The sequence below is a fragment of the Cervus canadensis genome, chromosome X, assembly GCF_019320065.1.
Source record: "Cervus canadensis isolate Bull #8, Minnesota chromosome X, ASM1932006v1, whole genome shotgun sequence".
Lineage (NCBI taxonomy): Eukaryota > Metazoa > Chordata > Mammalia > Artiodactyla > Cervidae > Cervus > Cervus canadensis.
In genome coordinates this window covers 132,039,000-132,055,342 of record NC_057419.1, presented here as the reverse complement: position 1 = coordinate 132,055,342, position 16,343 = coordinate 132,039,000, and the positions used below count along the sequence as shown (strand labels likewise).

The 16,343-nt window shown below is 41.6% G+C and overlaps 1 protein-coding gene across 3 annotated transcripts in view; it reads right to left on the bottom strand.

Annotated features, from left to right (window-relative positions):
• Positions 1-16,343, bottom strand: part of TENM1 (teneurin transmembrane protein 1) — an 891,941-nt gene that overhangs the window by 131,312 nt on the left and 744,286 nt on the right. For all 3 annotated transcript variants that reach the window (XM_043459374.1, XM_043459376.1, XM_043459375.1), the window contains one exon: positions 15,537-15,804. In XM_043459374.1, the coding sequence (XP_043315309.1) occupies positions 15,537-15,804 (268 nt within the window). The remainder of the gene's footprint in view (positions 1-15,536; positions 15,805-16,343) is intronic.

Genomic DNA, 16,343 nt, shown 5'->3' with positions numbered 1-16,343 from the left:
TAATTAGCCTCCAACTAATAAAAATAAATGAAAAAAAAAAGACTTGCTTCTTTTTTGGCACTAGTTTGTAATTCTCTGGATACCACATTTGCTATTGAATTCTGATTTGGGTTGAAATTTGACCACAAATAAAAGAAAATGACCAGCTATTCCAGTATTCTTGCCTGGGGAAATCCCACGGACAGAGGAGCCTGGTGGGCTACAGTCCATGGGGGTCGCAAAGAGTCAAACAAATACCATTTAGTGACTAAACAACAACAACTACCTTCTACCTTTTGGAAGCACCGGGCATCCAAAAATGATCAGTCAGTGCATACTGGATACATACATGAATGACTGACTCACTGAGGCTATCATTAGGTATGTCTTGGACATCGAGCTTCCGTATGGGCTTTTGGGTAAAAGGCTGTGTTGTAAAACGGAAGAAATAAGCCCTCTGAAGTCTTAAGCTGTGGTGATACCATTTCTTTCTTTACCTTTGTAGGAGAAGTGCAGGGAAAGTTTTTTCTGATCTCTCTGGAGTGCAAAATACACTTAGGAAGTGGGCATTGGGGTAGTGGGTCGCTTATACAACACCTCACTACACATGAGACTAACAAAAATCAATTCGCCCATTTATGTTTTCTCCCATGCTAACTGGCCTTTAGTTTGCTGAGAAGTCTGAGTTTGCTTAGAGTGTTATAAGCCATGTGAGTGTAAATTCCACTTTGCTCATGTTAGATTTTAGTTTCTAACCAACAGGACATCACCCAACATTTGGCTTCAACCTTTCTGAAGCACAGATGTCGTACATTAAGCTGAGAACCCCAGCATGCCGCTAAAATGGGAAGTGCAGAATGGCCCAGCTTGGGTGTCTTTGCTCTACTGAAACATGCAGAATTCAAGTAGACCAAGACCCAACCATCTTCTCAGTTGGCAAACCTGCTTACCTGTTAGAACCCCAGAGTTCTGATTCTTGAGTTTAAAATGCTTTGTGTCCTCATAATGTTCTAAGCCTGAGACTATCGGCTCATTACACTGCATACTTTGAAGCTCCTTTCCCCCTTTCTGGCAGCTTAAAATATCCCTAGCTGTTTGTCTGCCATTGCTTTTGAGTACCTGACTCTACCTGACTCTTCAGATGCCCCTGGAGAACTCACTTATTCTTTGGTCATCCGGTTATGAAAACTGGTAATGAAAATATGTGCTAAAACAATGCCAGCACAATACGTTCTAGGTGGAAAAATTCAAGCAGACGAGTTTTGGATTTTGACATTAGGTGAAAAGAGGCAATTTTAGTCCAACTGATATACGTGTGCATGTGTGTGTGTACGCAAGGGCTTCCTAGGTGGCTCAGTGGTAAAGAATCTGCAGGATTCATTCTTGCAAGAGACGTGGCTTTGATATATGAGCTGGGAAGATCTCCTGGAGAAGGAAATGGCAATCCACTCCAGTATTCTTGCCTGGAAAATCCCACGGACAGAGGAGTTGGTGGTCACAAAAGAGTTGGACATGGCTGAGCAACAGTAGGCAAGCATGTGTGTGTGCGAGCACAAGCACAGATAAGCCAACTCCTTATGATTGTGAATACACACTCGCTAACTTTGGGGGTCATGTGTGGCCATTGTAAACCACAGACTGACTTCTCTTTGTCTCTGCTCCATCGAAGCTTTAACAGGGATCAGGACCATCTTCATGGGTGTGTGACCTGTGCAGTCACACAGGGAAAGTTAAGTCACTCAGTCATGTCTGACTCTTTGCAACCCTGTGGACTGTAGCCCACCAGGCTCCTCCGTCCATGGGATTCTCCAGGCAAGAATACTGGAGTGGGTTGCCATTTCCTTCTCCAAGAAGAGCCCCATCCTTGGCTTAATACTCTGTTGTCACTGTCTTGAAATCCTTAATCTATTTTAAACAAAAGGCTGGGTATTTTTTTTAACACTGGGCCCTGCAAATTATGTAGCTAGTCCTGATGGGGATGCCCTTCTACCCTGCCATCAGCTGGTGAGGACTCTTGGAATGCAAACTCATTTCAGTATTAGCCCTAACCAAGCTCTATTAGCAAGGGAGATCAATGGGGAGCAGGAAAGACTAATGACAAAATGGAAATGATTTCTAAGAGGAAATTAGTTTGGGATCATCTGTGTCAATGGTGTTCTCTATGAAGATGGATAGAAACAGAATTTCAGCGATGCAAAGGATCTCACAGGTAATCTAGTTCAGGTAACACATGTGGCACAAATCATTGCTGTCTACAATCTCCTTAATATCTTATCATGGCCCCAGTGCTTTGCTAAAACAACTCTAGTGGAAAGAGTTGATTTTAGGCCTAAGAGTCAGAAAACACTTCAGTTCTTGGGTCTGCAATTAACAAGCTGTATGGTCGCAGGCATATGATTCTCCATCTCTGTTCTTCATCGGTAACAAAGGACAGGGGAGAGGATGGACTAGAATTGGTGGTTCTTAGACCCTTTTGAATCAGGGAACCTTTTGTTATGAATGTGATAAAAGTTATGGATCTTTCTCCTAGAAAAATGCACATGTACACAAAATTTTGTATATAATTCTAGGGGGTTCACTGACCTCCTGAATCTAAATAAAGATATCATATCAAAGACTGCTGTACTAGACAATTCTTTTTCTTCTGGCCACGCCACATGTCATGTGGGATCTTAATTCCTCGACCAGGGATTGAACCCGCACCCGCTGCAGTGGGAGTATGCAGTCTTAACCATTGGACCACCAATAAAGTCCGCCTTTAGCATTTCACTCTATGATTCTAAAGTGGATTCTTTCAAGATTGTATTTCATCAGTTCAAGTTGGGGAATCAAATCCCTAAGTCAAAGAGAGCCTTATATCTCACGTTGGAAAAATCAGGCCATGTTGGTATGAAGAATAACATGGTTTCTGCTTCTCTTGCCAACACTGAAAAGTCTTGATTAACAAATAATCATAATAATAATTACAAGCTCCAGGCCATCATCTCCTTCCCTACCATTGTCAGGATCTGCCTTTTGTATATTTTAAGCCTGGTGTGTGCCCCTAAAATCTCTTCTCCGGAAGGTGATTGTGCAAGTTTTGCAAATAAGTAGTGTGCCCTGGTGACCTCTGATGGTGGTTTGGAGCCTGATTTTCCCATCTCCGTAACAGTTAAAGATCCTCCCAACTCTGTGGCAGGAAATGCTTCTATTAAGTATCCTCAGCGCAATGGTAATGAGACATCCTCTTCACCTCCTTGTATCTGAATTGCTCTCTAGCCCACAACAAAAAAGTGCACTGGCTGCACACCCCACAATTATATTACTTTTCTCCCTTGTCATAGCAAATAGCAACAAGGCAGCCACTTAATAAGTTCCTTCTAATTTTTATTAGATTTACTTTCTCTCGAGAAAGCTCTATGAGCTAATAAAGTTATAATTTATACTGAAGACTTGTCCAAAATTCCAACTGACTTTAATGAGAATGGCTGTGTGTTGGGATATTTTTGTATGTGGCTCCTTGCTCAGAGTAACAAGGCAAGGTTTCTTTCTGACAGCAGCCCACTTGAACAGAATCCTGGAACTTGCAATCCATGTATGAGAAGGCAGATGAATCACCCCATGGAGTTGAGCTGCTCGCTAAATGCACAAGGAACTGGCAAATGCAGTAGCAACCAATAGTAGGCTTCCTCTCATGAAAGCAGACTGTAATGTACTTCATGCCTTTTCTTTTTCATATAATGAAATATGGGGGAAACAATGGCTACTCAGGGCTGGCACCAAAAAATGCTGAGCCCTGACACTACACTCTGCCTGGTACTGTGACAGCTGAGTCTTAGTGAAATAAGCAGACTGGACCCACTACCATCTCCCCGGCGGCCTGGTGCCTAGCATATCTGATCATCAACACAGCTGGGTGGAGGCCATGAATTCAGCCTCTGGCATTCCGGACTGGGGGTCAGGAAGAATAGTGTGTAATAAGAAGGAAAGAATAATTGTCCATCAACATTTCAGAGGACCTCTAGAGGATAGACTAGTTTGGCTGTGAGTGGAAATATGTGGGGATGGAGGGTGGACTATACTTCCCTGGGGCTGGTATAGTGGTCCCATGCTGGAGTGGACTTATTGGGAAGGCAGTTGAGAAAGAGCCATTCATATGGCTGAATACTTTCTCTGAACCTAATGACCGCCTCTCTTGTGATACCCTTAATTCCGTCTGGATTTCTGTCTTCCTGTATTCTCTCCCTTACCTCAACACAGAGATATAAATTTTGGGGATTTATATAAATGGGATATAAAATGGAATTTTCCTCCACCAAGAGTCACTGACTGTCAAGACAGGACTTGCTACTTTTGTAGAGAACTCTGTCCTCTGGTCATAGGATTTGCAGCTCTGACTTCACTGTTAGTCATCTGGCAAATAATTACAGTGGCTTCTAAAGAAGACTTTATTCTACTGGCTTATAAAGAAAGACTGCAGCTTGCTCCTCCAAAGCCATTTGACATTAGAAAAATAGTCACTGAATCTCATTCTATTTATCAGAGCAGCAGCATTAGTATAATGCGGGGACTACAAGAAGGTGGAGGGCCACAGTGCCCCTGACACCCAATTTAGTGACGGTGACCTTCACCTATAAGGGCTGGGATGGGAGATTGACATTAAATAGCCAAGGTAAAGATGCCATGCAATGAAGCTGATGTGCAAAATATGACAAGATTAAGCAGATGATTTTCAACAGCTTCGGGCTAAGGCTTCAGAATTCATAATGGTTGCATTTATGAAGGCAATATATAATTAAAAGTAGTCTGATGGTGTGAGAAATTTATGTTTCCTTCATGAACTCAAGGAATATATAAAAATAATGTCATCACATTTAAAAGGTAACTAACAATGAGATCAAAACCTTCTTATCTGAAAGAAATCATTAAATAGGACCAGAAATATATCCCATTCTTTTAAAACAGTAGATTCATGTAAAACCACAACAATAAAAGATAAGAGACCTAACAAACCAAGTGAAGGCCACAGCCACAGGAGACAAAGACTATACAGATAAAATGCTACCTACTGAGATCCGGTACCTGCTCCCAGCATGACTTCTACTTTTCCCTATTCTCTAGTGATTTCTCAAAGGATAAGATGACCCCAGAGGCTCCCCGATTTGACCCACTGCCCAGTGACCTGAAATGCTTTGTTTATCTATTATTCCTGGCTTACTAAGAGTGTCAGAACCAGGTGATGAATTTTTACCAAGTGCCTTTTCAGCACTTACGGAGATATTCACATAGTTTTCTCTCTTAATCTATTGAGGTGATAAATTAGAGCAATATATTTCCTAACATTGAACCATCTTTGAGGTCCTAAAACACACTCTACAGTACTTGGTTATGATGTACTATCTTTTTAATGAGTCATTGGATTTGATTTGGTAATATTTTACTTAGGATCTATATCTTACCAGTTTAAATGTGCTAGTGCTAAAAGTGACATAGTAGTTGAATGAAGAGAAAGAACAGGTAGAAAAAGTAAAAAGAATCCAGGAGTGAGGCAGCCACACAACACTTAGGCCAAGAGGTCATGTACAGTGACATCTTATCTTATGAATTTTTTTTTTCTGACTGCCTTTTCCAAGCCTAGCTGCAAAAAAGCGAACCTGTAACTGGGTGACCTGTGTGCCACAGGAGGCAACGTGATGTACTAGCTCACAGGCACATTTTTGAATGCCTTTGTAGACCTGGGCACTGCTCTCCTCTCCCTTGGTGGGCCCACCATTCCATTAAATAGGTCAGGCTAAGGGTCCTACCTTAGCCTCTGTCCTTATGCATTTGTTTGTTCAGTCATTCAACAAATATGCGATATTTGATGAGTACCTCCTGTTGTCAGGACTTCCCTAGTGGCTCAGAGGGTAAAGAATCTGCCTGCAATGTGGGACACCCAGGTTCGAGCCCTGGGTCAGAAAGATCCAGTGAAGAAGAGAATGGCAACCCACTCCATTATTCTAGCGTGGGGAAATCCCACGGACAGAGGAGTCTGGTGCACTACAGTCCATGGGGTCGCAAAAGAGTGGGATACTACTGAGCGACTAACGCTTTCACTTTCCTGTCGTCAGGCCCTGGGGATGTGAGAATGAACAAGACAGAACAAGATAACACCTCCCCCACCCCAGCAGAGCTCACATTGCTTACAATCCAGTGAGAGGAACAAATATGAAATAACACACACACACACACACACACACACACACACACACACACACACACACACACACATTGTGATAACTTGTATGGAAGTGCAGGGTACTATGAGCCAGTGCAACAAAAGTTTAAGTTGGAATGGGAAGGCAAGGGAAAGCCTCTTCGTATGGAAGGGCTTTATCGCATGAAGCACAGGGAAGAACATTCTAGGCAGGGAGTGGCATATGGGCAAGACGGTGAGGCTTTGTATCTCCGCAAGACTGAAAGCAGGTCAGGGTAGCTGTGGTCTGGCTAGTGCATCAAAACCAAATGAAGAGCAACCCTTCCCCTTCCCCACTACCTCACCCCTTGCCCAGGACAAGAGAAAAAAAAAATTCCTATCTTCTAGCAGTATTTAGGCATTTTTCTTTGGGAGGGGGTTTAGGAAATAAATTCGCCTTGAAAATGGACTGGTTATTCTAAAGGGGCTGGTTATTTAATGAGTCAGCAGACCTACACAGAGCAGGTCTATGTGCCAGGCAGGTGATTTGCCAAGCGCTGCAGATACAGTGATCATTCATCATGTCAGAGAGCCCATACCCTGAAGGGTTACCTACCTTTTGGAACTTTCACTCGTGGCCTCCTTAAAATAATATCATCTCACATTTGCATAACACTGAACAGTTAAACACATTTTTGTGTATATGACCTAATTTGAAGACTCACAAAAACTCACGAGGAAGACATATTTATTTCAATTTGATAGATGAGACAATAGACCCAGAGAGGTGAAGTGACTAGTCCAAGGTCATCTGACTAAGTAGCAGATGGCAGAGCCAGAGCTCAAACCCAGTTACTCACTTAGCAAGTGCTTTTACCTCTATACTGGATCATGCTATGTGATTAAGGGAAAGACCCATGATTCAGAAGTCCTTTAAATAGATAAGCTTTTATTTGCCCTGAATTTAAGATATAAGGATTGGAAACTAGAGATAACCTTGAAGTAGAAGTACCATATATCCTGGTTGGCCAAAAACAGTGTCCAGTTATGCTATTGTTAACAGCATCCCTTTTCACTCTCAAGAGTATCTTGGATTGAATGATAAATTATATATATGGTCACCTAATCTTAAAGAGATATGGTTGTAATGCCCTGAGATGGGCTGGAAGAGGGGACTGGGAGGCCAGAATAGTCATGAATATGGACTTAAAAAAATAAATCTTATGGTTTGGCAAATCATTTTCACTTCTCTATCTCTTGGCTATATTACCTTACCAATGGCTTTCAAATTCTCATGCTTGAAAGTCATTTAATTGTGACCCAACACACACTTGGAAAGATACATGCATATACGGACAGGTATAAGTGAAACAAAGTTTTCTGAAACAGTGCTCTCTTAATAGTTTTACATTGATATTTTCTACTCTATTCTATTCACTTATGTTCTATTCCATTCCATTCTATTTTATTCCACTAAAAAAATACTGGCTGACTCACGAAATGGATTTTGTAATCTACTACTGAGTGTGACCAGCAGTTTGAAATGGACACAGACCATGTGCTTACTGGAGTATCAATTAATACTTACTAGGGTCATTTAAAGACCCTAGTAAGCTCTAGGTACTCTTTGGGGGGCATATCTCACATTTCATCAGATATATTAAAATATATACAACCCACAACTCATATCTAACATAAAACACATTTCATATTTAAATGTGAAAATTGACTTGGAGTTGACAAGCTGACATAATGCTCCATTTAGCAGACATTTATTTAAACAACTTATTAATGTTGATTTTCTGGTTTTCTTTGCACATTTTGGTGCCAATAAATTTATTTTTCAGGTTGCAAAGATTTTTGTAGGCCCTTGAAAAACTCATATCCTTGGTGCTGCAACTGAAAAGCTGAATGGATAAAACAGCCCTGCTCTCAGTTAATGATTACAAATTCATAAGTGGGGAGAAATGATGAAAGATTATTATCTCTGCTAGCTTCTTTGACAGAAAGTCACTGGGGCGTTGAACTGGGTAAGGCGGGTTGGTCCCTTTAGTGAAGACAGGCAGCAGTGAAAGGCATACAGAACTCAGGACTGTGAGACCCAAGTTTGAATCCCTGCTTGGGAAAGGTCTTTTGGCAAGTCACTTGCTCTTTCTGAACCTCGTTTTTCCGCTCTGTAAAATGAAGATCACATTCATCGTGCCATGCCTACCAGGCAGGAATGTTCTAAGGATTAAAATGAGAAAATGTATGTGAAAGTACTTTGCAAATTGTAAAGCATTACCCATTTACTATTAAAATATTCAGTGGATGCTATTTTTGTGGCTGCCCAGCCTGCTTAGGCTTTACTGAAGGGAAATTTATGAGCACTAAAGCATCGTTCTCAGGGATGTTTTGTGTGCACAAAGCAACCGTAGCTTAGCACCTATTACCATTAATGTTCCTTTGTTTCTTCTAACACAATTTAGACAGACTCTTTGTGTCATGAACCTTTAGGAAGTCTAGTTCTTCCTGAAACACCACTCTTTCTTGCCAAACTACTGTACTAAATAATTACGCAATTGTTGTTGCCAATAACCTTGAAGAAAAGTAGAATTGTTTATAGCAGTGCTACTAAAGGTGGATGGCTGATTTCCTGAACTTCCAGGACTCCTAACCCCTGCAATTTAATTTAATTAAAATGAAGACCAGGCAGAATGCATTATTATATATTGATAATGTATGCAGACACAGGCGGACAGAGGGAATTATTTTGACAAAATTTATATAATGGATGCAGATCAGAGCCCCTGAACAAGCCAGTTTGTCACATTAAATAAGCTGTCTCTAGAATTTTAACAGCACTGTGAACTTAAAAATAATGATTCTTTTTAACACTGTTTTGCAAGGAGCAGAGTTGGGAAAGAAACGAAATAATATACAATGATTTTCAGACATCATACCTTTTTAGAGCCAGAGAATAAAGTACTAAGGCCAAATTATTTCAAATGCTCACATGGAGTTTTTAGCAGGGGAGTCTTGTCTGTGTATCAGACAACAAAATCTTTAAGCTGGATGAACTAGTGATTGTGGTTTTTGTACTGCAACCCTGGGGGTGATTTTCCTCTTCTTCCACTTGATCAATATTGTGCTTGGATTAATCAATCTTATCAGCTGCCATTGATACTTCTCCAAGGAATTAGTTCACACAGCCTCCGTTGGTAATTTATTCACTCTGGTATTATCCCTCTCATTGCAAAATCTGTTTCATTATAAAAACTGGTGGGATACCTTAGGATCTCAGGTTCTCCTTTTCTCCTTTTGCCTGTCTCTGAACAATCTATTCTTCTTTTATGACACTTGAGCCCTTAGAGATCACATCAATTTCCCACAGCTGGACCATATGGGAAAGAGTCCTACATTTCACACTTAGTGGGCATTTCAACTTAGGTATTCACCATCATTTCAGACTCAGCTTGTTTATATCTGACTTCTTTCTCCATCACCCAGAAATGGGGGCTGGGGGGGACAGGTTCACATTTAACAGGCATGGGAAGGAAGAAGAGCGGGAGACCTTTCAAGCCATAGTTTTAATCAAAATCCCAGCTGAAACTGGGACTGTAAGAATAGTGGTCAAGGCTTGTTTCCTAGTGCTGTTGTAAGATATCCAGACAAACTGAGAGGCTTCAAATGGGACAGATTTATCATCTTACAGATAAGGAGGTCAGAAGTCTGAAAGGGGTCTCATTGAGCTAAATTCAAGGGCTCAGTGGGATGAATTCCTTCCGAAGTCTCTAGGGGAGAATCTATTTCCTTGCCTTTTCCAGCTTCTAGAGGCCACCTACATTCCTTGGTCCTTGGCTCCCTTCTTTCATCCTCCAAGCCAGCAAGGCTGCATCTAGCTGTGCATTCCTTCTATTTCCCTCTAACTTTGACCTCCCCTTCTGCCTCCTTCTTCCACTTTTAAGGACCTCTGTGATAACAATGGATCAACATGGACAATCCAGGATAGTTATTTCATCTCAAGGTCAGCTGCTTGGCAACTCTAATGCCATCTGTAACCTTAATTATCTTTTGCCATGTAACATAATTTATTTACATCTTTGGGAGGTGATGGCTTTTATTCCACCTACCAACAGGCTATTATACTAAGACTTCTGAAATTGAAGCAAATCTGAGAAGTGTCATATATAGCACCATTATTAATATCTGGTGCAAAATTTACTCTGTTTCTTCTCACATCAGTTAAGTGATGATAAGATATGGCCAGGAATACAGCTAAGTGTTTTCTTCTTTGCTTAGATTCAATCGTATCTATTAAGGTATGGACACAATGGTAACATACTTGATCCCTTTGTTCTATCCATTTGTCACCTGAACTATTTATTGTCTGTTATATTGTTAAGGTGTTCACAATCCATTTTCAGAGAAGTTGATTCTCCAGCTTCATTCTACCACTTGTCCTTATACTTTACTACTGTCAGGAAAATTCCCTTAGTCTCCGTGGAGATGGAAATGGAGACGAGGTAGTAAATAAAATCCTTTTAACCATGATTAAGTTATCAGGAACCTTTTCTACAAGGTAAACAATCCATATTCCATCTTAGGTACCACACTTGAAATTATTTTGGCTGTTTCCCTTGGGATCCTTGCCAGTTTTCTTTCTCCACTCTAAAAAAAATATGTCCCTTAAGTGCACATAAAACACCATGAGGAACATTTTTCCCTCTCCCTTGGATATTTCTGAGTGGGTCAATTGTCTCTTGCTTTTATTACTGTTATTAGCTTTTAAAAGGAACCAACAATATATATTTCAGCATTTTAATTAAGGCCATTTTTGTAGTCAGAATGCTGGAGCAAGTTTTTGTTTTTTTTTTTCTGGAGCAAGTTTTAACCAGAAACATAATTGTAGAAATAGGAAGTAAACCAACATCCATAGGCAAACAATAGGGATGACTCCTTCAGCACTGGTGTGAATACTAGAACACTGCTGCTTCTCTTTGTGCTTTAGTTGTTTATTCAATGCTCAGTTGTGTCCAACTCTATGACCCCATGAACTGTAGCCTGCCGGGCCCCTCTGTCCATGGGATTTCCCAGACAAGAATACTGGAGTGGGTAGTCATTCCCTTCTCCAGGGTATCTTCCTGACCCAGGGATTGAACCTGGGTATTCTGGATTGCAGGGGGATTCTTTATAGTCTGACCCACCAGGGAAGCCGCATCCATGGATATATGAGAAACCAAGTCATTAAGAATGCTTAACTATAACAAGGAGGATAATTTTAGAATCTTCAACACTGGGAGTATTTAAAAGGAAGGGGTACAACACATTTTTATGCATAAAGTGAGGTTGATAAAACAGTGCAGTCACTGTGGAAAACAATTTGATGGTTCCTCAACCAGTCAAACAGAACTACCATATGACCTAACAATTCTACTCCTAGGTATATTCCCAAAAGAATTGAAAACAGGTATTCACACCAATATTTGTGTAAAAATGTTAATAGCAGCATTATTCACAATAGTCAAAAGGTGGAAACAACCCACATGTCAACCAGTTGATGAATGGACAAACAAAATGTGGTATATCCATGCAATGGAATATTATTCAGTCATAAAAAGGGATGAAGGACTGACACCTGTTATGACATGGATGAACTTTGGAAACTTGTCAACTGAAAGAAGCCAGATACAAAAGGCCACATATCGTATGACTGTGTTTGTTTGAAATATCCAGAATAGGTAAATCCATAGAGACAGAAAGCAGACTGGTGGTTGCCAGGGTCTGGAGGGGAGGGAGAAGTGAAGAGTGACTGCTAATGTGTTTAGGGCTACTTTGTGATGTGACGTTGAAAATATTCTGGAATTAGATGTTGGTGATGGTTGTACAAACTTGTGATAATACTAAAACCCACTGAACTGCACACTTTAAATGAGTAAACTTTATGGTATGTGAATTATATGTCAATAAAGCTGTTTCTTTTTTAAAACGTCAGGCTGAGCTGCATTTACGTGAACCCTAGCAAGGAATTTCTGCTAGATACTGTCTTGTGCAGCTCTTCATCAGAGCACTGGGTAAATTGCTGTGTTATAACCTAAGAAAAAAGTAAAACAAAACAAAACAAAACAAAACAAAACCCTTCAAATCTAACAACCTGGCAAGGGTTTTGAGAAAAGTCATAAAGAATTGGAAAACAAAGCCCTATGGAGGAGAGTTAGAGGAATACGATTATTCTAGTGAAGCAAAGGGGCTTCTCAGGTGGCACTAGTGGTAAAGAATCTGCCTGCCAATGTGGGAGACCCGGGTTCAGTCCCGGGGTCGGAAAGATCCCCTGGAGGAGGGCATGGCAGCCCACTCCAGTATTCTCACCTGGAGAATCTCATGGACAAGGAGTCTGGTGGGCTACAGTCCATAGGGTCACAAAGAGTCAGACATGACTGAAACAACTTAGCACGCATGCAAGAGGTGAACAAAAGGCTTTAGGATCATAACCTAGAGAGGGGAATATGAGGCTTTGAGTATGCATCAGCCAGGGTCCCAGCTGGAGTCAGATATCACACTCAGAAGTGTTCAAAGAGTTGAATGAAGGGACTATTTACAGAGGCGTGAGCAGGGTGAAGGGAATTAACAAGGATCATGACCTACCCAGGGACGGGCAACATTGGGAAGCTGTCTGGGCTTGCAGAGAGGGGTTAAGGGAGGGAGTGATCCAGAGAGAGCTTGGGGATTTGGAGGAGGGGCTACTCAACGGGAGCTGCCATCTTCCAGTGCAGTCACTGCCAGCAGTGCAGTGAAGCAGGGAGAAGGATAAATACCCTGACCACTTTCCTCCTTCTACCCTGCTGGCTCCTGATGCTGCCATCCACTGACCAAATCAAAAGGGAAGCCAGAGAGTAAAGGAATCCAGACAATGTGATCCATAGAAGGCAGTCTTTCAAAGCACAGAGAAGGGCAGAGAAGAGACCCTGTGTGTGTGTGTGGGGAGGGGTGTGGGGGGAAGGCAAAAGAATAATTAACACAGTGTGTGCATGTAAAGTTGTTTCAGTTGTCTGACTCTTTGTGACCCCATGGACTGTAGCTCACCAGGCTCCTCTGGCCATGGTCCCAGGCAAGAATACTGGAGTGGGTTGCCATGCCAACCTCCAGGGGATCTTCCTTACCTAGGGATCAAACTTGTGTCTTGTGTCTCTTACATCTCCTGCAATGGCAGGCAGGTTCTTTACTACAAGTGCCACCTGGGAAGTCCAATTAACACAGCACCTACCTATTAAACCCATAGCAATCCCCTTATTAGAGAAGCTTAGGCAACAGACACCTGCATAGGTGCCATGCTTTATACCTTGTGATTCCAATATGCTGACCATAGCAAAACTGACAAAACCATACCAGCAACCAGCATTCACTCACCTCATTTAATCCTCACATCATAATAACTTGGGAGTAACATTCTCTTTATAATATCCATTTAATATATGGAGAAACTGCATTTGGAGATTAATTTACCCAATGTTGCATAGCTAGTAAGTAGAGAAGGATGATTTGAATCCAGGGAGGGAGTCTGGCTCCAGAATTTTCTTCACCAGTACAGTCACTGGACTAGAGACTGAGCAGGACTCCACAGGCGGGTCAATGACCTTGCTGGTAGTTAGCCTAATGGTAGAGACTGGCTGATGAAACCTGAAATTCTAAGAGGGATCTAATGAAAAATACAGAGCAAGAAACCAGATAGTGGAGTTGGCAAGAGCCCAGAGAAAAAGAGGGTAGTTAGTACCACAGGAGAAGCAATGAGCTCCGTCATCAGCATGGCTGGGTCACCATGGTGGGAAGCAGTGGACTCTTGCTGCAGGGAGACAGGAGTTGTTGCTCATTTGATAGAGCAGATGCTGACCTTCTAGGACTGCAGTGTATCCAGAGCAAGCCTGCAATTTGATGAAGTTTGCCTTTCAGGCTGCTGATGCTTTTTCTGGTTCTTTCTTTACTTTCCCCTATGCCTTTACAATAATTCTCCACTAACTGAGGAAATCTGAAGCATTGCATTGTCCCTGCATTCTAAAAAAGCCCAACAGACATGAGTTAATTATTTAAATATGTGAGGATCTCTTGGGCAAAGAAGACTCACCAGTCTTTTTTCCCCTCCCTGTGGTTCCCTCTGGAAAGAAAGAGGAAATTGACACACAGTAGTCTAAGAAATGGGCTTCCTTGGTGGCTCAGAGGGTTAAAGCGTCTGCCTGCAACGCAGGAGACCTGGGTTCGATCCCTGGGTTGGGAAGACCCCCTGGAGAAGGAAATGGCAACCCACTCCAGTATTCTTGCCTGGAAAACCCCATGGATGGAGAAGCCTGGTGGGCTGCAGTCCATGGGGTCGCAAAGAGTCGGACACGACTGAGCGACTTCACTTCACTAGTCTAAGAAATATAGGTCACTTATATGGGACTCGTACCATGACAGACACTTCCAAGGGAGACTATGAAAACATCTCCTCTGTACTTTAAAAACAGTTTTCTCATCTGTCAAAGGGTGGTTACCATGAGCTACCGCCTGAAGGCACAAGAATCAATGGATCCCAACTGCAGTTCCCAAGCAAGACCTGCCAGGTCTCTCAGGAAGTTTTCACTGTCTTTTACAGACTGGAAGAAACAGACATTGGTGTCTGTCTGCCTATCTGTCTGTCTCTCTGAGTATCATTTCTTAAGACAGGCTATTCCTTTTTTTATGTTAAGGAAGTTATCCCTTCTTTATGAAATTATGGTAGTGGTAGGCAATAGTAGAGGGCAGGTTTTTTTTTCCTTTTAAAAATACTTCTACTTGGCAAAATAAAAGGTTGACAAATCTCAGTCTCATTTTTAAAAAATGCCGTGTGTCTGAAGGCATTAAATATCTGAAAACCACAGATCCAAAGGACTGCTTAAGGTCTCTGCAACCTGTAAGATGCTAGGTTTTAAAGTCAAAAGGACTAGGAAGGCAGGATTTTTTATTTAACCAACCACAGTAACAAGTTAATGGAGTCTAACCAGCCTAGACATAAAAGACAGTAAATGGAGAATCCTCTAAGTTAAAATTTTGTATTTTCTAAGTGGAAATGGTAGTCTAAATGTCAAATACAGAAACATGACCCAAAGAACGCCCCCTCAAAGGTCATAGTTAAAAGGCAATATTCAGCTTTGGAGACAGTTACAAGTCAGATATTGTGTGATTCCACTGGTATGCAGCCATCATGAAAGGAGAACTAAAATCATTTTGAAGCAAAAATGTGTCAAAAGGAAACTCTCAACAGGCCCAAAGGGAGTGTTTAAATGAAAAAGTGCCTTAGATCCTTCAAACAGAAGAAAACCCATAATTATTCTAAACACAAATTAACAGGCAGATAGTACTTTCTGTTTTGTGAACACAACACTGCTATTTACATAGAATGATTTCAACATACCCAAAGCCTCTGCCAGGCCCCAAACCTTCTGTCCATAGATGTCGGTCTTGTTCCAAGCAAATGTGTAGACAAGATTAACTGCAGCAGGAAACCACTTCTGTGTGAGTCGCCCTTCCACAGCTACTGTGAGGTGTACTTTTATCATCCCCACAGGAATGGTTGAATGTGTTAGAAGGATCCGTAATAGGGTTTTGTATCCGGGGGTGCGGCTGCTTAGGTAACTCAACCTCACAAAACTGGAAGGAATGAGGATCTCCTCCTGTACAACCTGAAAGAAAGAAAGTCAAATTGGCCCTTATCAGTGGTCACAGGGAGACAAGGGCACTGCATGCTTTTGTCCTAGAAGCATGTCAAAGGATTAAGCGGATTATGGATATCAAGGCATTTATTCTAGAATCTTTGTGAGGCTTCATGAATACAGGTTTTATGTTTTGCACCAAATCTGCATGAGGACAAGACATCCAGCCTATCCTGAGGACTGTTCTCCTTTTTTTTTTTTTCCTGGCAGGAAAGACTAGGAAAATAACCATTTGGTTTTCCAACAGTGTTTCAAAAATTTCTTGGTAGGAGTTGGGAGACCACTCTGTGAATGTCAAGGATTTCAGTGGCATGGGTTCCATCTATTCAGACACAAAAGCTTGTTTGGTGTGTGAAGTCATCGATCACAAACCATTATTGGAGCCCGTATTCAGGTTAGGCTCTCTACGAGGAAGGACTCTGGAAGTAGGCCCAGCAAGTGATATTTTATGACAGAGACTATGGTGTCCTTAGAACTAATCTTTCCTGATGCCATCAAACTTGTCTTCT